The 23,446-nt window shown below is 34.8% G+C and overlaps 1 protein-coding gene across 1 annotated transcript in view; it reads left to right on the forward strand.

Annotated features, from left to right (window-relative positions):
• Window positions 1-18,199, forward strand: part of ZNF804A (zinc finger protein 804A) — a 314,323-nt gene extending 296,124 nt beyond the window's left edge. Inside the window, exons 3-4 of the mRNA XM_007190366.2 lie at window positions 12,409-12,539; window positions 14,607-18,199. Of these exons, the coding sequence (XP_007190428.2) occupies window positions 12,409-12,539; window positions 14,607-17,844 (3,369 nt within the window). The 3' untranslated portion in view covers window positions 17,845-18,199. The remainder of the gene's footprint in view (window positions 1-12,408; window positions 12,540-14,606) is intronic.
• The last annotated feature ends 5,247 nt before the right edge of the window (window positions 18,200-23,446 follow it).

Below are 23,446 nucleotides of genomic sequence, written 5' to 3' on the forward strand. Positions count from 1 at the left end.
ATCATACAATATGTGACCTTTTATGTCTGGCTTATTTCACTTCGCGTAATATTTTTGAAGTACATCTATGTTGCACATTCCTTTTCATGGCTGAATAATATTCCATTGTATGGCTATACCATAGTTTGTCCGTTTATTATTGATGGACATTTGGATTGTTTTCATCTTTGGGCTATTGCAAATAGTACTTCTATGTTCATTTGTGTACAAGTATTTGTTTGAATATTTGTTTTCAAACACTTTGGGTATATACCTAGGAATGGAATTGCTAGGTTATATGGTAATTATATGTTTAATTTTTGAGCATCTGCCGAACTATGTTCAATAACAGCTGTCCATTTTATATTGCCAACAGCAATTAACATGAGTTCCAATTTCTCCATATCCTTGCCAACATATGTTATTTTCCTTTAAAAAAATTAGCCATCCTAGTAAGTATGAAATGGCATCTCATTGTACTAAGCATACTTTCTTGTCCTTGTTTGCCATTTGTATATCTTCTTTGGAGAAATGTCTGTTCAAACATTTTGTCCATTTTTTAAAATTTGGTTGTTGAAATTTTACAGTTATTACAAAATATTGGCTATATGTGTTGTACAATACATCTTTGAGCCTATCTTACACCCAATAGTTTGTGCCTTCCATTCCCCGCACCCTATGTCATCCCTCCACTGCTCCCCACTGGTAACCACTAATTTGTTCTCTATATCTGAGTCTTCTTTTTTGTTATATTCACTAGTTTGTTGTATTTTTAGATTCCACATATAATTGGATACTTGACCCTTATAAGATATTTTATTTGCAGATATTATATCCTATACTGTAGTTTACCTTTTCACTTACTCAGATGCACACAATTATTTAATTTTAATGAATTCCCATTTATCTATTTTTTCTTTTGTTGCTCATGCTTTTGGTGTCATATGCAAAAACCATTGCCAAATCTGTGGTTGTGAAGATTTAGCTCTATGATTCCCTTCAGAGTTTTGTAGATTTAGCTTTTCTATTTAGTTTTTGATCTATATTGAACTAATTTTTATTAGTGTTGGGTGTCTGACAATATTCTTTTGCAAACTTAACTTTTGTTGTATTGAAAACTCTGCCCTGATATACCTTTGTGCCTTACCCTTCATGTAGTTATTGTTATAAATTACATTTTTGTACATTTATGCACAATGCATAGATTTATAATTATTGAATGATACATTTATGTTTTAAATCACATAGGAGTAAAAGAGGAGCTACAAAGCAAAATACAGTAATACTGACTTTTATATTTACCTATGGAGTTACCTTTACCAGTGTACTTTATTTCTTTGTATGGCTTCAGGTTACTCTCAAGTGTCCTTTAATTTTAGCCTGAAGGGCTCCCTTTAGCATTTCTTATAAGACAAGTCTACTGGCAACAACTCCCTTGGCTTTTGTTTATTTGGTAATATCTTAATTTTACTCTTTGTTTCTGAAATATAGTTTTGCCAGTTATAGTATTCTTGATTGACAGTTTGTTTTTTCCCCAGTTAAGTAGGAAAGACAAGGGTGAATTAAAGTGCCACAAAGCTCTCCTACTGTGTTTAAGTCATCTTTTCCTTGATTCAGCAATTGCTTGGTTGCTATAAACCCTTGATTATTTTCCAGAGTTTTATCAAGTTGATTCTGATAATTTTTACTTATTTTTCTGTTTCTGTGTAGGGTCAGGTTCTTGGAACTCTCTACTCTGCCACTTTCACTGACATCACACAATAATAGTTTCTAAACGTTTGATATCTTCATGTAGCCATGTAATTTTAGATTCCCAGGATCACATTCCTGTAATGTTTCTTCTGATGATCTAATTGTGGCCAGTGCTCATTTCTGGTTTCATAGATCCCTCCCCTTCAGACTCCTGAAGCTGATTTCATCCCAAATGCTCAAATATCACATTCATGTTTGCTCTTCTGGCTCTTGGCTGCCTGTGTCAAGATCTCCATGCTCTCAAGGTATGAAGCAGAGTTCCAGCAGCCTCCAGGATGAAGGTCTGCATCGTCACCATGCTCAGCTCTGGTCTCAGTGCCTAGAGGACACAGCTTACCTTGACCTGGTCCTTCCTGCCACATGTGCATCTCTGAATGATTATTCAACATTAGATTCACTTAGAAAGTTATAGGCCAGCATCACACACACCAGGTTTTTTTCTCTCCAGCAGGAGTCCTTCTTACATTCCCACAGCAGTTCGGGGGCTCTTTCCCTTGGCATTTCAAGTTACAATTTAGTTGCCAAGAGACGAGATCACATGGATGGATGTGGGAGCCACTGTGGCTTAGAAGTTTGTCCTATCTCACAAATAGGAGCAATTATATCTTGCAAAATGTTCTGTGGGTATAACTTCTTTGGTCCTGGCAAGGGACAAACCTAGTTTGCATTCAGGGAAGTCACCAGTTAGGACTTCCCACCAAGTATTAATAAATCCTTCACACTCTTCCCAGCCCAAATGCAGTTTGCAAAAGAGGAGTTATTTTCAATCATAAGCAAAATTGCCTAATAACACAACTAATATTCCATCTTTATTACATGCCTAAGAAACAGCTATAAGTTACACCAAGGTTAAATTACTCTATAGAGAAGATGTTTGCTAACCCTTTACTCATTATTTCTTTATTACATGTACATGATAAATCATTCATAATTACATATATAAAGATAATTTTGAGAGAGAAAAAGAAAAAGTATATATCTATTTCTATATAATGTGATATTATATTTCTCACAGACTTTGACTACTATTGTCCCTATATATTATTTTCCCACTATACTTACGCCAAAAAGATGATTAAAATATTAACCAACCTACAATCATTCCATGTTGTTAAAGATCATGTGTGAAAAAATTCACCAGATTTATTTTATCCTTTTGTATTGGGTATAAGGATTTACTTATACATGTTTAGAGAGCTTGGAAGTATTTGGAACAGTCTAGTTATTTATTAGGCCATAAATATGAATGTATGATAGGAAGAGCCATACAATGGTAATTTTTGTTTTAGTTTTAAAATATATCTAATTTTTATATTTCAAATTGAAATTTAAAAATCTCTTCTCAAAGTAAAACATGCTAGTAAGAAAAAAATGGAAAACTACCATATAATGGAAAACAAAAGTATAATTCTTCTGATTTTACCTTACAAATAGAAATATTCATTGACATTTGTGTATTTCCTAGCATTTTTAGTCTATTTCTATAGATGCAGATACATTTAATTATATTATAAAATTATTAGCGTGCTATTTTTAAAACTAGCATTATAATACAATATTCCTAATATTTTAAACTCTTAGCATTATTGGTAGTAGCTGCATAGTATTTCCTTATAAAATTGAACCAAAATTCTTAACTATTCTTCACTTTGGGCCACTCAAGTTGTTTGTATATTTTTTTAAAATAAAAGTGTCAATATTTCTTAGACTCAAGTTTCCATTGCTTTCCCTGTATACCAAAGATCTGAGTGAGATTTTTGTTAGCAAATTTTCAAAGCTTCCTATTGTATGAAGAAGTTAATCACTGCTGTCCTGTGCCAATTCAATTTGAGAAGCATTCATGAGCACTTAAAATGCATGAGACACTTCTGATCCAGCACTTAAGAAAATGAACTGAATGGTTGGAAAATCAGTTTTAGACATAACACATACAAATTGCAAAGACTTTTATATTAGAACTAGAATGAGTTTTTTGTCCACAAAGAGAAACTTGAGTTAATGGAATCTAAAGAATGAGAGGCCTTGGGGAAAGATATTGTTCAGATCTGATATGCCATTAAGAGATTAGATGCTTTTAAAGCTGCCAAGAGAAAAGTCCAAATGATACACATTCATGATAGTAATGGGAAAAGAAATTTAAAAAAGAATCTTCCACAGGTTCACTCAGCATAAAGCCACTGATTAAATAATGACTAGAAGGAAATTACACATTGAAGCGTGATACCATTCACTTGAATAACAACCTTCCCTGAAGAAATATATTTGCTAACATTCTAATAGAACCCAGTGCATATTGTCTTCCAAGAGAGTTAAATTGATTCAGGAAATAGAGATGGTGATTTAGTTGTAATTCTTTGAAGGTATTGCTCTATGTAAGATAGAAAGCATACTTAGATTTTTCAAAAATCACTGAAAGCAGTTCTTGATAGAAACAACTATTGGGAATTTAAAGGGAATTTTTAGCCTGTGGAAACAGTAATAGTGGGTAACATATTAACTTACTAAGATATATGAAAATAGGAACAGAAGTATTGGACCAATTCAAAGGAGTAATGGATTTACTTGTAGTAGAGAAAACATTTAACAAGGTAATTATTATTAATGTTCTAAATACATATTTTATTTAGTAAAAACTAACTCCATCTTAAAAGATGACATTGAAAACATCAATCTTAGGATGCAAAAACTAGAAAGAACTTTAGATATCATCAGCATCTTCATCTGAGCAAACAAAGGTCTAAGAATTTGATATTAATTATCCAGTCACACATCTAGTAAGTAGGTACATAAGCCAAGATTACATGCAGCAGCAAATAAAAATAAATTCAGATGAAGTTGGCTTTTATTTATTTTTTTCCAAACTAACAGGTAATCAGTCCTAGAATAATGCAGTAATTCAATGATGCTATTAGGGGATGGCGATCTTTTCATTTTTTGCTCTGCTATCTTTAGCATCTAGGCCTTCTCTGCCAAGCTGACAACCTTGCGATTGAAAGATGGTTGCTTCCCACCTAAGACTCCCAATTACACATGGGTAGGAAATGAAAAACATGGTTAAAAAAACATAAAGAATTTTTCTTTAATGAGGCTTATATTTTTAGGCATACCCTCCTCAGAGGCACCTGTTTACAATTCAATTAGTGAGGCCTGTGTCACATATCCACTCTTATTACAGGGAGGCTGAAATTTTTATTATTTTAATTGAATATCTTTCTGCCCACACCCCCTCCCCCCCCGCAAACTGGAATTCTGCTAATGAATTAGAAGGATGTAATTGATAATGTGAAGGCAATTTGCATTGTTCACCACAAACATCATAACTATATACCCATCTTCTGGTGAAAACCTGTATTAATCAGAGTTCTCCAGAGAAACAGAGATAATAGAATATTTATTTATCTATTTATCTGTCTATCAATCTGTCTGTCTATCTCTCTATCTGTTGACTTGTTTTCAAGAATTGGCTCACACATTGTGGGAGCTGACAAGTCCAAAATCTGCAGGGCAGACTGCCAGATTGAAAACCCAAGAAAGAGTTGATGTTGCAGTCTCAAGTCTAAAGGCTGTCTGGAGGTATAATTCTTTTTTCCTGGGGGACTTGTCTCATCTGTTAAGACCTTCAACAGATTGAATGAGGCCCACCCACATTATGGAGGGTAATCTGCTTTACTAGGATTTAAGGAGTAAATCTGATTACTCATCTGATTTAATGTTAGTCTCATCTAAAAATGATCTTAGATGAGATTAGCATCTAAAATCTACTGATTTAAATATTAGTCTCATCTAAAAAATTCCTTTACAGTGACACGTAGTCTGGTGTTTGACCAAATATCTGGGTATTGTGGCCTAGGCAAGTTGACACATACAGTTAACCATCATAAGTCTATCTCTCATCAATTTGGCACCCATAGATATCTCCTTAAACTATACTCAATCTCCAAAAAAAGACAACAACAGGCGATATGCTTCCTAACATGATACAACTATCCTGTATACAACTGAAAATGCACTGACTTGCTCCCCGAAAAGGATACAAAGTTGTTGCGTGATGTTCTCTCTTCTCCTTGATATCCTGTCACTTAAATACTATGATGTAAATTCAACACATCGTATATGATAAGAGAATAAGAGATGAAAGAAAAAAATATATTTTTTTTCACAATTAAATGAGGAAGAAATACCCATGACAATTACAGTTCTCATTTCTATAACTAGTCGTGGGCATAGTTGGTATTTATAACTGCTTTATTCCACTACTCATTCCCTTTGCCCTCAGCAAGCACCTTAGCTGGTCATGGTTCTTTCCATGATGGAATGACTCAAACCTTCATTCCTGAGGGGTCTGGGCCATTAGTGACACTGCCTGAATTGGGTTGTAGTTTTTCCATTGACTTTAATCACAGGGCATGATAACTGTAAGAGACACCAAAGGGATCTCCTGTATTCCAGACATAATCTTCCTTACCTCCACTGTGGCTAGCAGTTCATTGTTTCCTTGGTAATCAGGATCAGTCATCTCATCTAGCACAGCACCTCCCTTCATTGCCTGTTGATTCAGTGGCATAAGAAACCCAAAGCAGCAAGGTAGCAGATATAACTTCCAACTCAGTGGAATACTTGATGTGTCTCCTGGAGGAATTGTTCTGCAATTTGGAACTAAGACTTCTAGGTCAGAAAAGCATAAGGTTGTGGGCACAGAAAGCAAAAATTTTGCTAGTGGACCACTAGGGGTAATAGTGAGTGGTGTCACCTCAATTTCCACCCCTGGATGTTTGAACCCTTAAATCCTGGTTATGAGAAAAATAGCATCATATATTGGACACTAATTCAGAGCATATACAGCCTCCTAGAGAACATTGCTCCAGCCCTGCTAGGTATTGCCACCTAGTTGGAGATATAACTGAGTCTTCCAAAGGTCATTCTACCATTCTATCAAACCAGCTACTTCAGGATGATGGAGAACATGGTAAGACCAGTGAATTCCATGAGAATGGGCCCATTTCCACATTTTTCTTTTTTTGCTGTGAAGTGAGTTCCTTGATCAGAACAATGATCATAAATGTGGAGTATCATGATGGTAGAAATGGCATTCTGTAAGTCCATAGATTGTAGTTTTGATACAAGTGTTGCATGGAGGGAAGTTAAGTTCACATCCAGAGTAAACGTCTATTGCAGGAAGAACAAAACACTGCCTTTTTTTTTTCTTTTTTCAAGGAAGCTGTCCAACGTAATCAACCTGCCACTTGGCAATGGCTTATCACACCTGGGAATGTCGCCATATTGGGAGCTCAGTGTTGATATCTGTTGCTGGCAGATTGGGCACTCAGAGAGTAGTCCTGGCTGACAATCAGTAGGAAGCTGGGGCTCTCAGTCCTATAACCAGAAGGAAATAAACTCTACCAGCAACCTTAGGGAGCTTGTGAGATGATTTTTTCCAAGACAAGCCTCCAGATGAGAAAACATCCTGGCCAACACCTTGACTGAGCAAAGAACAGGCATACTGACTTACAGAAACCGTGAGATAATAATGTGTGCTGTTGAAAACTGCTAAGTTTATGGTAATTTGTTAAACAGAAATAGAAAATAAGCCTAATAGAAAACCTTACCTAATCACTCTATTTGAAAGTGCTATCCCTCCCCTTACTTCCTGCACCCTGAGCTTAAATTCATTTCATCCACAGCACTTTTCACTATCTACTATACTATACAACTTATTTATATGTTTTAGTGTCCCGTTCTCTCAACTATGGTGAAAATTTCATGAAACAAACAGAGATTTTTCCTCCTTTGTCACAGATATATCAACTGTGCTTAGAATAGCAGCTGACAAGTAATGGACACTCAAGGAGTATTCGCTGAAAGACAAATGAAAATCTGTATCACATCCCAATAAGCCTGTCCTAAAGAGTTAGAAAGCTTGAGTAACGTATAGAAGAGTAAATATAGGAGATAAGTCACAGGAAGTGTTCCTGGAAATCCTGATTCCAGTCTGTTTCTACCACTTGTATGCAACTCTGAACAATTCTAAAACTTGCTTAGCTTCAGTTTTGTTGTCTCTGAGTATGGACAATAGTGCTAGACCTGTTTGCTCACATGCTTATTTTCAGAGTCAAAGTAATGTATATAATATTGCTTAATAAATTTTAAGGGACAATATTAATTCTAAATGAAGAAATACAGGTGGCCAATATATATGTAAAAATATTTCTGCTTCCTAGTAAACAAATGAATTATAGGCAAAACATTAATGATATATCATGTATTGACTGTCAATTAAACAAATTTAGTAGGGATGCTACCCAATATTGTGTATATTCCCAATATACTGTTGGGAAGAGTGAAATGATGGTATAAAGCTATGAATAGCAGTTTGGAAAACCTCAAAAAAGTGCATGTTTATCTTTTATTCTAGCAGTTTTTCTTGTAGGAACCTGTCTTTTGGGTGTAATTAGACTAGACAGGTGTACAATATATAGATATAAGAATGTTCATAAAAGTTTTGTTTGCAATTGTAAAACGATGTAATTTACCTAAATGTTTAAACACAAACTGATGCGTTATTTAAATGATATCTTTCTCTCTCTCTCTCTTTTTCTCTCTCTTTCTCACATTGAAGAAACCTTTGCCACTGTCTGAACACCACCATTAATCTGAGGCTAGGAGCATTATAACTTTCCCAACCATCCAACTCAATGGGTTTTCCTGAGACCATATCTGAGGACTAATGACCTGTGTTGCCCTTGTGACATTCTGTTTCTCTATAGACTAAGAGAAGTAAATCGGTGGGAAAGTAGAGTAGACCCTCTGAGATGGTATCATAACCAAAGAATATTGATTCTTTGTTTTTTCATTCCTTATTGCATATTTTCAAAGTATACATTGAATTATATGTGAGCGTACATTATAATTTGTTTTGCAATGCAGTAGCTAAGCCACACAATTTCCTTTTAACATACTTTTAATTTTCTAATTCTTGCAGACTGTCATTCCTGTCTTGACATTTATCACTAAGAATTTCTTTTGAGTGATTCTCAGTAAATTGTTGAGGAAACTTTTGAAATAGCATTGATATTTCCATAAGCCTCACAGGTATTATCTTGTATATTCATTTGTGTGGAACTTAAGTTTTCTTTCCATTTGGCATTCTCAAAAGAATTTACTTGGTTTCTATTTTTTGCCTTTCAAAATTACTCTACTTGATATAAAGTATGATGTAGGACTTCATTTTTCTGCAGAAAAATTCAAGAAAGGATATAAAGACTGATAAATTTTATCCTAAAACTGACCAGAGTATTTGACCAGGCCTATAATCTCTGCAACTAAATAGTCCCTAAATGTTAGTCAAGTTTATTTACCTTATCAGGAAGTCTGTCACTGAGATAAGAAAATTATGTGTACATAGAGGGAGATTGAGATCAATAGGAACACTTGAATGTAGTTTGGTGCTCCTTGACAACCTCTACAAGAAAAAACATTTGCATTCTTCACTTTGCTGTACACCTGAAACTAACACAACATTGTAAGTTGACTATACTCCAATAAAAAAAATAATAAATGTACACAGTTCCCTAAATCATAGCCATATCAATCACTCAGTTATATCACAGATAATACAACACTACTGCCATTTGGTAATTGACAGACTCCTTGCTTTTTAACTATTATGTCAGTGGAAATGGATTAGGTCAAATCATAATGGTTAATTTGAAACAGTAAATAGTGAAATTCTTGGCGTTTCATATACTTGCTTTAGAAAAGCATAACTTTTTTTAGAAGCACTGTACTTTTACTTGCATATATATGCATATTTATATAATAGAAATTAACATTTATTCTAAAAATTTTATTAAAAATAATCAAGTCTATCTTTCTTAATTGTTGTCTCCAGTTACCCAAAGAATCTAGTAGGAAAAAAAATTACGTCTGCTTCTTAAAATATCGCTATTTATAAATAGAATTTTTAAAACATCTTTGAATGTTAGTTCTTTTATTGGTATTGCAAATTTCTTTATTTTACTTGGCACTTTGATTCTTTTAAATGTTTATTTTAGAGAACTTATCTTCTATTTTCTTTCAAATTCTCTGTTAGCATCCTCCTCCTAACCCAAACCCTCTCTTGATTGAATATCTGTTTCTTACAGTGGCAGGTGGTATTTCTCAGTAAAGGTAGTGCATATCCTTTAGGTCACTCAATTATGCACATCCAATAAATCACTAATTTTACTTTTCCTCTCCACTGCAACTCCCTTAGGAAAGGCTTTTATTGTTTCTTACCTGGTTCATGGTAATATTCTATTTATTGGTTGCTTTGTCTTTAATCTTGTTCTATGGCAAAGTTTCATGCATACTGACGCCAAAAGAATCTTAATAAAATGAAAGTCCTACTGTGGCACTGCATTATTTAACTCCTTCAATGTTTCCTACAGTCACATTTAGTCATATGATAGACAGGGTTCCCCATGATTTGGTTGGACCCCATAATTCATCAATTCTCATTACTTCCACAAATACACTCTGCTCTAGCCAACCTTCTTTACATCGTGCATTTTTCTTTTAGAGTATGCATGCTTTTATTTCTATGTTTATACAAAACTGGGGTTTTTTTCCCCCCAAAATATCCTCTCACTTCCAACATCCAACCCTTCTTCTTCATGCTCTTTTATATCCTTCAAGACCCAGATCAGATGTGACTTTTCCCAGGTAGCCTACCTGGGGATTGTTGGGGCACCCCTGTTCTGTCCTCATATGGAACAATAAGAATACCTCAACCACTGATTGCCATTATCTCTTCCTGTGTGTCTTTTCTCCTATTTCTGTAAAATGCATATAAACATACACTCACACACACTTGCCCGCACATATAGTCACAGGCACAGAGACACACACCAGATAAAAGTAAAAACATTTTCTTTACTCTCTGAAAAATATCCCAGCCATTTAACAGAATGACCGTTGCTGGTGATCAATAAATTGTTGAATGAGTCTTGATATGACTTCAAGATTTTAGGAAATAGAGATGACCAAGACTATGAATATTTAAAATCTAGAATTAAAACTTTCTTGCCCTAGTATCTCTAATTCTACATATTTTTAATAACAAATAATTTAATATGTATTATAAAATTGTAGCTACATTTAATTGTTATATCAGTGCAATGATATATGTCAAAATTTTACTTTCTATGAAATACTAGTACAATTTAGATATTTATGACATGGTTAATCTTTTATTTAAATTCAACTCTAAATAAACTCCTTCACAAATATGTCAATGCAAATGATCTCAAAATATCTTTGTGTTATGTTAAAATAAATATTCTAGAGTAATCTCATACATATATATGCATATATATGTATATATACCTTATATAAATCCCATTAATTAAAGTATTAGAGATTATTTGAAGTTTAAGTTATGGTTCTATGTAGGAGAAATTGAGCAGATACAATCTAGGATGACCAATAATCTAATATTATTTCATTAGCATGACTTTTTTTTTTTTGGCTGCACTGCACAGCTTGCGGGATCTTAGTTCCCTGACCAGATATTGAACCCGAGCCCTTGGCAGTGAAAGCATAAAGTCCTAACCACTGGACCACCAGGGAATTCCCTAGCATAACTTTTTTTGAAGTAGGAAAATACCTAATTTGGAGGATCTAAGTGATTCTACATAAATCAATAAATATTTATTGAGTAGGTCTTTTATAGATCAGGCATTGTTCTAAGACCCTGGCATACATCAGTGTATACACATAAGGCATTTATTAAGATTTTGTTCAACCACTTCATAAAAATGTGATTAGTATATGTTTTATTCTCGTAAAGTTCTATTCTAAGACTCTGACATATCACGATTGCATAACAACATGAGCTCCATGAGAAAAAACAGTACTTTAATCATTTTTAATGACTATATACTGTCTCTGTGAAAGACTATAGTGAAAATATTTGGGGCATGGGACCACTTTGGGGTCTCTTAAATCATGCTACATACATGGCTATTTATCAATTCTATTCAAGTTGACATGTTCTTTTTCTGGTCTTCAGCCCCCAAACTGAGCTCCTTTAATACAGATGAAACATATGCTCAATATAAAAAGAATTTACACAAAGACACTTAATTTTCTTCCCAGATCTTGAATTACTTGGTAAATATGCCTGGTATTTGAGGGGAAGGATTATTTTAAATCACATTAGTAGAGGGCATTTGTCTTATGGATTAACATAAGACATTTACTCTTCTTAAAAAATATGAAAAGGATCAGACACCTTTCTAATATAGAGCACATCAAAATATGATGGAATTTATCATATATAACTGAAATACAGAAGCTTAATTGAATTTATTTAAAAATTAGGGGTTTATAAGACTCCAACACTTCATCTAAATTAGGCAGAGAATCTTGGCAGGAAACAATAAGTAAAGAAGAAATTTTTCCTTTCCAATTTACCAGGGTATAAGCATATCTTTTGATACAGTGTAATAATATGTTTTGGCATTTTTTACAAGGCAAAAGTGCAAGAAAATATTTTGTTAGAAGTGGATGGTCACAAATGCTGTGTTTTCCTTAGATGAGATCAAAGATGATGTACTGGAAAATTCCAACAACAACAATAGTAACTTTGACATTGCCATAGACCTAAATACTGTTAATTATTTTTGTATTTTTTAATAGAGACTCAAAGAACTAAAACAAAGGGAATTTGCTCGAAATGTAGCATCTAAATCCAGGAAAGATGAAAGAAAACAGGAAAAGGCACTCCAACGCCTGCACAAGCTGGCCGAGCTAAGAAAGGAAACTGTATGGTGAGTCTACAGTAAAATGTTAAGTTTTCTTAAAACATGACAACAAAAAAAAGGAACTGAATAAAGAGCACAAATCTATCTATTTCTGTACCCAGAATAAGACGCTCACATTTTCATGGCTTTCTGTGGGCTGTAAACACTAAATTGAATTTGAGTTTTATGCAAACACCTGTTTAATGCACATTTCAATAAAAAGCCAAATTACTATAATTTTAGTTTGTAAAAAAATTAATTTTACATTATTCTTCTCTTTAAGCTATCTTAGTTGAAAGCTATTCTATTTCTTGGCGAAATTCAAAACATTTGATTGAAGAAGAGACCAAAGCACCATCTCATAGCCTTTGTTATAAATGGAGTTTTAGGAGGAACTTACTTTTTCATTGAAAATTTGGAGAACTTTTATTTGCAATGATCTTTAGAACACATATGGAGCGAAAAAGAGAGGTTCCTTGCTCCATATGTATTCTTAATATATAAAGGTCAGGAGGGCCCTATGCATGTCAGAGGTAGGTTGAAATTAGTTTCACTGTGAATGAACTCTAACTGGACTATTAAAACTTTACAACTCTTACACTTGGACCTGCTTCTAACAGAGAGCAGCTATAATGTTATAAATCAGAACTTAAAAATTCAGGCCAGGACAATGTTATGAAAAGATAGCCACCCTTAGGCTACCCTCCACCCCACCCATTAAATAGGCCTCTCTGATTATTATTTAAAACAAAGCTATTTTATGCCAAATTTATTTTATACAGAATAATGTTAGGGGATATTGACATATCAAAACATTGTTTGAGATGTCAGCTTTAGAAAAGTCAAAATAAAATTTAAATATATCTGGAATCCTATAGTGAACTGTTAATATCAAACATAACCTCTGTTGAATTATACCAACCAGATATTTTTATTCTGTATAGTAAAAAATGAAAAATTATACAAATGCAAGTTTACCTTTCATATTATCTCAGACCTATGTAATTTAATTCATTTGCAAATGTAAAGTCTAATATATTAAGAGAAGTAGAGCTGATAATAAGATATGTACAAAAGAAGCAAAACTTCTTATCTAAATTACTTTTCTTAGCACACATAAATATTTCACATTACACTGCTCCCCCAGACACATGATTTTCCCAGTAATTTGGTGCCTCTAATGAGGTGTAAATTAAGTAGTGTTGCTTCTTAATATCAAACAAGGTAATGAAACAGTCCACTGTGTTAGATACTGAAGAAATTATTCGATTAAAAAAATTTGGACCATTTATAACTTCTGAGAAACTAACTTTTCAGAAAAGCATGGAAAATTCTGAACAGCATAATTCTTTTGGGGTAAAGATGATACTTAGGTAGTTCTTTGTTTATGTGCTGGACAGTATCATTCTTTTAATAAGAGCTCACTATTTATGGTATACTGTAATTCCAAATAAATGGAAACCACATCGTTAAGTATAGTCTTTTCCAATATTTACTCTATATAATGATATAATGGATAACTTCAGGATAATTTTTAAATATTAAGAACAGCCATCCGAAAGACTCAGAGCTCTCATTGAGCATATCACCTGGCCTTTGGTAGATACTCAGTGAACACTGGTTGAATTGAATTGTTGAACTGAATTCCCAGCCCTGCTTACATCATGACTGAGAGTTTTTCTTTAACTTCCTTCATATTCTCCATATAGGATCAATGATGTTGAGTATTTGTGAATTAAAAGTAATTTTATTTTAGAGACTTCTGTATTCTAAAATGTCACTGAAGAGACCATGGAGGTAAAAAAATTCTTGGTCTGGAAACACTGGCTGAGAGCATAGAAATGTCTTTGACCGTTGCTGTTAATAGCTATAAAAATAACTTCAAGACATCATCTCCAAGTTATCCCAAACAATATCCAATAACTAAATTAAATTGCAGTTCTGTGGAAGGCAATTGCACTACATGAAAGTAATTATCTTACAAAGATTTTAAAACTTGAAAAAAATCTTACGCTGACATTTCTAAGTTGTAAGTGTTTGAGTATTTTTCCTCAAGTGTCCTTTCTGAAAACACACTTTTGTTTCTTTTTGTAGTGCTCCTGGAAGTGGCCCTATGTTCAAGTCAACAACTGTTACTGTGAGAGAAAATTGTAATGAAATTTCCCAAAGAGTTGTTGTGGATTCAGTTAATAACCAGGAAGATTTCAAATGTACTTTGATTCATAACCAAGAGAATGCTAAAGGTGTTACCACTGTTGCTACAGATCCAGAAAGCGTGAAAAGTTATACCGCCAAAAAGAGCCAACTTGGAGATCAAGCCCAGGGGATTCACAGACACAAAATTGGCTTTTCTTTTGCATTTCCAAAGAAAGCATCCGTGAAGCTGGAGTCCTCAGCTGCAGCCTTCTCTGAATGCAATGATGATGCCTCTGTGGCAAAAGGATTTAGCAGAAAAAGTAGATTTGTCCCCAGTGCTGGTCATCTTCAACTCTCTTCACCAACAGATGGGCTTTTGAGTTATGAGGAGAAAGCTAATTATTTTCATCCACCAGAAGGAAGGTGCACTGACAGAGAAACTGCTCAAACTCAAGAGATGAAAGAAGTTTCTAGTGAAAAAGATACATTACTATTACCTCCATTTTGCCAGTTTCAACTCCCTTCATCATCTGATGCAGATAATTGTCAAAATTCAGTCCCTTTAGCAGATCAAATTACACTGGAAGATGTTATTATTAATGAAGACATACCTGTAAGTGGTAACACTTCTGACTTGCTAGGAAATAAATCTATAGTTCTTGATATGGCTAATGACTGCTTGTCTTTGCAAGCTACCATAGAGGAAAGTGTTAAGGACAATGATGCATCCACGATTGAAGCTGAATGTAAAAATCACAGCCCTGACATGTTGGCCCCTTTAAATTCTGAAGAGGATAATATAACCCTACATAAAAAAATGGATTTATATAAAAGACCATGTGAGCCATTTGTACCCGTACTTAACAAAGATGGATCCACAGTTCTTCAGTGGCCATCAGAAATGCTGATTTACACAACTACTCAACCATCAATTTCCTATAGCTGTAATCCTCTCTGTTTTGACTTCAAGTCCACTAAATTAAACAACAATCTAGATAAAAATAAGCTGCCCTTAAGTGATCTTTCTTCTCATCAGAAGGGAGAAGACATTTGCAAGAGACCAGTTTTAGATTGCAAGGACACATCTGTGACAGGACTTACTGATCATGAAATTGGAGGTAGCAGAAATGGATATACCCAAGTCACTCCTCTTTTGGCTGATGATACGCTCTCCAATAGCTGTGATTCTGGAAAAAATGAGAGTATGAGTCAGAGGTATAAAAATATTTCCTGTAGGATCAGAAAAACAAAAATATATGCTTTTACTAAAAATCAGATAAAACAGGATGCTCTTGGTGGCAAATACAACAAAATAAGATTGAAAGATACTCATGAACCCTGGTTCCATAAAAGTAGAAGAAAGAAAAAAAGAAGAAAGTTATGTCGCCATAATTATGGAAAGAAAATCAAAGAATCAGAAACTTATTTCAAAATGGAAAGAGAAAATAGTTACACTGATAAAACTAGGAAAAATCTACTGGAAACAATTTCAGAAAAACAGTATTTAGCTACAGAGCAATTATTGGACTCACAGCAATTACCTGATAAAAGGGCCAAATCAGCATCCATATACTTAAGTGAAAATGAAGAAATGTGTAAAACCCAGAACACTGAATACAATAATAATAAGAATATTATTATCAGTTCTAAAAACCACTGTAAAAAGAGCTCAGTTGTTTTAAATGGACAATCCAATTCAACAATGATACATTCTGTGAAACATAATTTAACATACTCCAGAACTTACTGTAGTTGGAAAGCCAAAACGTCCAGCTGTAGTCAAGATCACAGCTGCCTAGTTCTTCAAAATGAAATGAAATGCATGAGTCAGAACCAGGCAGTTAAAAGAGGTTATAATTCTCTCATTAATGAATCAGAAAGATGCCATCAAAAACGTAGACAACATTCATATTCTTATTCTTCAGATGAAAGTTTAGATCAACAGAATTATCTACCAGAAGAATTTTTGAGGCCACCCCACACTTCTGCTCCTTGTAAGCCTAAAAGGAAACAGAGGAGATTCCACACCAGTTTTGAAGCTTTGGAACTCAAAGAGAAGACAGATTATCCCAGGAAAGGTAATTCTTCCTTACATCACCAGGATGAAATAATAAGTGAAGACAGAAAAGAGGAAATAAAACCACAAGAAACTGCAAATATCAAAAGGAACTCAGAACAAATGGACCAAGTAGAAAATAAACTGGCTCTGCCCGCTAGCAGTCCCCTTCCTTCTGAAACCAATGGTGAAACTGAGCAGGTCGTAATGGAGACCACTTCTGGTGAACTGTCAGAGATTTCCAATGAACCCACCACATCAGTCTACAGAGCTAGTGCCCCAACAAAAGAAGAAATGGACAGTACCTTGCTTGAACACAAAGAAAGAAGTGAGAATACAAATATTAACGAGAAGCAAATTCCTTTCAAGGTGCCTAGTATTGAAAGGAACTTTAGACAGTCACAACCTAAATCATACCTTTGTCGTTATGAACTGGCTGAGGCCCTTCCACAAGGAAAGATGAATGAGGCATCAACTGAGTGGCTGTGTTTTAATTCAGGAATCCTTAATGCACAACCACCATTACCATTCAAAGAAGCACATGTCAGTGGCCATACCTTTGTAACAACGGAGCAGATCCTGGCTCCGTTAGCTTTACCAGAACAAGCATTATTGATTCCAATAGAAAACCATGACAAGTTCAAAAATCTACCATGTGAAGTCTACCAGCACATCATTCCGCCGAGCATGCTGGCCAACAAGGTCAAATTCACTTTTCCTCCAGCTGCCCTCCCACCCCCTAGCACACCTCTGCAGCCTTTGCCTTTGCAGCAGCCCTTGTGTTCTACCTCTGTAACCGCTATCCACCATACTGTTTTGCAGCAGCATGCAGCAGCTGCTGCAGCCGCGGCAGCAGCTGCAGCTGCAGGAACCTTTAAAGTGCTTCAGCCACACCAACAGTTTCTGTCCCAAGTCCCGGCTCTCAACAGAACAGCGTTACCTCAGATCTCAGTAGGACCAGTAGGACCAAGGCTTTGTCCTGGGAATCAGCCAACTTTTGTTACTCCTCCTCAGATGCCAATCATTCCAGCTTCAGTTCTTCATCCTAGCCATCTGGCTTTCTCACCTTTACCCCATGCACTCTTTCCTTCACTGCTGTCCCCCCACCCTTCGGTCATCCCACTGCAGCCCCTCTTTTAGTCATCACTATGAAAGGGAAAGAAAATATTCATGTGAAAACTATTGGTATACACATTAATGCTCATCTAAGTGGATAATTGCCTATTTAAATGGTGGAAATAAACTAGGCAAAATATGGCCTCATTGATATGAAATCATTTACTATAAGTGTAATGATGCAAATAAATTCTTAAGCTTCTGATATATAATATTAGTAAGGCACTGAATAGTTTGCAAATCAATATAATATATGCTGTATATTAAAATGATGTCTTAAGAGTATGTATAATGTATATAAAATATATTTATAGTACTGTAATTTATGTTGTAAAGTATGCTCTCTGTTTTTTTTTAATCTTTGTGTATTTGCACCTATTTAATGTTTAGACAAAGCTGATGGCACTATGTTTTGTACCATGTTCCTTGAAACTGTAAATTCAGTGAAAAATCTCTCTTGCAATAAATTTTTGTTAAATATTTAAGTAAATCAAACCCTTGTTTGTAGTTGGTTTTCACTATTTTGAGACTGTATAGTAACAATAGGTTTTGAATTTATATTGTTTCTTCTGTTTATTGGCATCTCTGAACCTCAGAGGATCAGCAAAATATCTTTGGCGCTCTGTCAATACTTAAACTATAATACTATCGTTCAGAATAAGTTTAACAAGTCCATTTGCTTTTCTGTTTGTCATAATGTTGCTTATACTCAAAGTTTACTATATTTCATGAACACTTGGCCCTCTAAATAATAAACCATGGAAATTCTTGTTAAAGTAATGCTGGCATTTGGTGCGGTGGGGGGGTGAATAACTACAAAACGTGCAAAGTATTTAGTGTCATTCCGGGAACTATTAAACAGTACTAGTAGATAAGAAATAGCAAGTAACCAATATAAGTTCTTACAACATTTTTGTATGTCAAAATTATCAAATGTATTGTGTTTATTTTCAATTGTTGCGGAGAATATACATATATAAGAATGTTGGCATGGATTAAGGAATAGGTTTAATTAATTAATCACTAACCATTATATAACATCTTGGGAAGAATGGCATAAACACAATCTGGATATGCTCTTAACTGAGAATCTGGAAGTGGGAAAAAGAGTGAATAAATAGCTGTTCCTTCTGCACATCTTTCTAGTAGTCATGTTTCTATCATATTTCCAAATCACGCAGGAAAAATTAGAAAGTCTCCATCCATATCACACTTCCAGATTCTGCTATATTTTTAGTGACCTCTGCATTCTTGTTCACTCAAGTGCTGCTTCTATGTGTACTAAAGAATATAATTATTTAATAGAAAACTAGGGAACATCACACTTCCCACAAGAGTTTCTAATGTGTACCTGCCTCAGTCCATGCCACTGGTTAAGACAAAGTCTGCATGCCTGGTGGAGAGGATTCAACTCACCATGTGCAAATGATAAAGGATTATGGTAGCCTAGCATTGAATCCAGGTAAAAGAGAGGCCAACTGAGTCCTTCTAAAGGAAGAGCAACTTTTAAGTGATGCTGTATTGAAGAAATGCTATTTCATAAGCTTACTGTAAGAACTGAGTTACCCTAAAAATATTGAGCATAAGCATATATTCCCATAGCAGAATAGTATATTGAATTCTACTTTAAGTAGAGTAATAAGGGGAAAAAAATCTGTTGTTTACTTTCTTGATTATGTGCCATAATAATCATTGATTTAAAGGTTTTCCTGAAAAATGGTTGTGAAAGACTGCATGATTGACAAATAAGAAGAAAAAATAATAAAAGAAGAAATTTTATTTCAAACACTCTAAGATAACATGTTCCAAAAATGATAACTAAAATTGGAATGGGTGATTTTTCCCCAAGCAAAATATTTGAAACTATCTTTGAAGATAATATAGGTGGGAATATCTACTGAGGAATGCTGATCCAGTTTGTTTTTAATGTCAGAGCAGGATTGTTTCTGCTGTTTAAAACCAAACCAAGTGTTTCACTTTAAAATATGCAGATTTTCCCTCTTTTTTTGTCATCTTCTGACTATCATCCCACATGTTCACCTCTTACGTCTTGTTCTTATTCTTTAATTCCTTTTTCCCCTGATCTCTTCCTTCCTAATTTCACTGTATACATCATTTGTGTGTATCCTCTGCTTCCTTCTCCATGTTGTCATTCCTTTTATTTTGTCTTCAATTCTGTTGCTCTCCTACATTTATTTTTGTTAAAATAATGCATTTAGGTATGCTTAACTTTTTAGTTGTAGCAGAATATACTTGCTTAGTAACTATATAATAGAAATTTCTAGAAAGTTTGAGGAGGAAAGTTCTCAGTTAAGAGTAGTTGAAACTCAGCTTGGTAGATAAATTGATTGGTTTTTATGGGTACCAGTGGCTGGACAAGAAAAGAATGTTAGCTGAGTATGTCGAAGCCATTCTTATTACAAACAATTCATTTAGATACTTGATATCTTTGATAAGATATTGCTCAAGTAGTCTGGGCATCTGTTATAAGTTCGGGACTTAAAATGAATGTATGATGACACACTTTTTCATCTATTCTGATAACACCAACTCCAGAATCAAGGGAATCAGGCCGATGGGCTGAAGATCAATAATAAGCAGAGCAATTAGACAGGTAAGTCAGGGTGGACTCATCAAGCAATGAGGCTGTCAGAGGACCACCAGTCAAGCTCATATTAGTGGCAGCAGGAGTCAGGCCAGTGTAGCAGTCATACACTGGAAGTAGGTTTGGGGACGGCCAATGGCTTGTCCATAAGTCCTGGAGCTAAAATCCCAGTCCCATCCAGATGAAAATTATTGTACATTCTATATAATTGGGGAATTTAAATGATTCTAACACTATCTCTTACCCACCATCTCTGGTCTGCTAGTTATAGGCATTGCTATAGATTTGTTATTGTAAATCTGAGTGATTTGGAATATAGAATAAAACCTGAATGTAGAAAGTAACAAGTAACTACTGTAGCCGAGTAACAAAGGAACTCACATTGGATGACAGGAAGGAAACAAGGAAACTCATCTACTACTACTTCAACTTCTCTCTCTCTCTCTCTCTCTCCCTTCTCTCTCTCATATATATATGTATATCCAAGTCCTTTCATGTGTTGAAGCCCTGTATAAACTGTCCACAGGACATCTCAACCTAGATATCCACTATGTACTTTGAACCCAAAACTCAAATCTGTGATCTTTCTTTATAGGTACCACTGAAACCTATTATTTGTCCTTTGTTTCAAAGCTCTGTGAATGTCATTATAATAACAAAAAAATTTTTTTTAAACTGTTCCAAGTCAGAAGCCAGGGTATTATGCCCACATAAAAATTAATCAATGAACCCTTTTGGCTCTATTTCCTTAAGTTTTTCTCAGATATTTCTCACCAGTATACTCTATATAATTCTAGTCCTAGTAGTTAATAATCTGAATTGCTGAGTTGCTGTTATAAATTAATGTCTCTTTTCCCAACTTCCAATTCATACACTCTATCCTCCCCACTGCTGCCAGGGCTCCATTTTTAAAATGTAACCTTATTATGACACTCCTCTACTTTAAAGCCTATTATGGGTACTCAATTATTCTCAAGATAAACATCAAAGTCCTTAGCAAGTCATGGAAAATCTATGGTGAAGTAGATGCCAGCCTCCCTAGTCAGGACCATCCATTCCAGAATTTCTCTAGGCCAATCACTCTAATCTACTTACAATCATCTTCAAGTTTGTGTGAGCATGTTCTGTAATCCCGCAATGCTTTCCTCCCTATGTTTCTTCACTTGACTAACTACTAATGAGTCACAATTCAACTTATGTCAGTTTTTTTTTTAGGAATTCTTACCCAGATTCCCTCTGTCTCCAGATGTTAGCTTCCTGTCCTCTATTTTCACCTGGAATACTGTGCTCAGATATTGTTATGAAGTATTCTCTGTGTTGAATATATTGTCTTGTTCTTCAAAGTCACTAAATTAAGAGCTCCTTGAGTCAAAGTAGCATTTTAATGCATAGTAAACACTCAATAAGTTTGGTAAATGAGAAGATAGAATGAGTTGGGAAAATGTAATTAAAAACTATGCAGATTGTATTACAAAGTTCCAGAACTGTTATCCATTTTCACTCCAAACTTGTTCTAAATCAGTCTGAAAAAATATATAATTTTCCAAAATAATTAGGGCTTCAAAACACCATTTAGCATGAATAACTTATTTTTTAATGGAATTATGAATTATTTAAAATAGAACTCAGTGGGGGACTTCCTTAGTGGCACAGTGGTTAAGAATCCACCTGTCAATGCAGGGCACACGGGTTTGAGCCCTGGTCCGGGAAGATCTCACATGCCACGGAGCAACTAAGCCCGTGCACCACAACTACTGAGCCTGCGCTCTAGAGCCTGCGAGCCACAACTACTGAGCCCGTGAGCCACAACTACTAAGCCCGCAAGCCACAACTACTGAAGCCCGTGCACCTAGAGCCCATGCTCTGTGACAAGAGAAGCCACCACAATGAGAAGCCCACACACCGCAACGAAGAGTAGCCCCCACTCGCCATAACTAGAGAAAGCCCATGTGCAGCAACGAAGACCCAACGCAGCCAAAAATAAATAAATAAATTTATAAAAAAATAAAATAAAATAAAATAAAATAGAGCTTAGTGAGCAATTAATCATCAAAGCATGATTTGAACCCTTTCCCCTGCCCTTGGAGAAAAGCACAAACTCCTATCTATCATCTGTCTATCTGTCTATCTATCTATCATCTATTTTTCATCTTTCTATTAGTACTTGTCACCAAACATTAGCATATTATGTGTCTGACATTAAACTAGATATTGGGATAAATGAATGAATAGAACACACCTACTACTCAGATATTCAAGTCCAGTATAAGAGGCAGACATGCAAAATCTTATGTTTAGCTATCCAAAGTTTGCTCTTTCATTATGTATTGATTTATATTCACCAATGTCTTTTTTTTCCCACACTACTGTATTCTCCATTTCTCATTCTTATTTCTATTTTTTTTTCCCCTCCATTTATTTGCCTAGCTAAGCCACTGTCCTTGGGAGTGAAAGTTGCCACCAGGGATGCTTTCCAATAAGTTGTTTACTTTCTCTTGCAAATAAGATGATAAAGGCTTAAAGCTTACTTATATTATCAGTTGAGGTTCAAGTGTTGATTTAAAGCCTGCAGTGAAATGCTATGCAATTTGTTCTGAGTTGCTGAGTATGACTGAAATCTAGCTCACCATCTGGCAGCCCTGTGGATTGTGTCCCCCCCCGCCCCCAGACCCAGCATAGGCTACATTGGTACAGAGAAAGCAAATATTTTTCCTTTGCTCAAAGGCACCATTGCTCACTAAGCCAAATGCCTAGAGCAATATCCTTTTATTTATTCTTAGAGGCATCTTACAGACTAGCACCTGCCCTGAGCTTTCAATGCTTGGTAACATAGGATATGGAATCTACTTGAACCGGAAGCTCCTGGTAGAAAACTCTAAGCATAACAAGCTTTTTCTTTTCTTTTAATCTCCTAAAATCTTATTTTTAAATGACTGAATTATTTTTAATTTTTTTACCTTTTTGTGGTAATATTTTGAATATATTATTTGCATATTTTACTAATATTTCCCTTTTTTAGAA

Source organism: Balaenoptera acutorostrata, chromosome 8 (assembly GCF_949987535.1).
Source record: "Balaenoptera acutorostrata chromosome 8, mBalAcu1.1, whole genome shotgun sequence".
In the NCBI taxonomy this organism is placed as follows: domain Eukaryota; kingdom Metazoa; phylum Chordata; class Mammalia; order Artiodactyla; family Balaenopteridae; genus Balaenoptera; species Balaenoptera acutorostrata.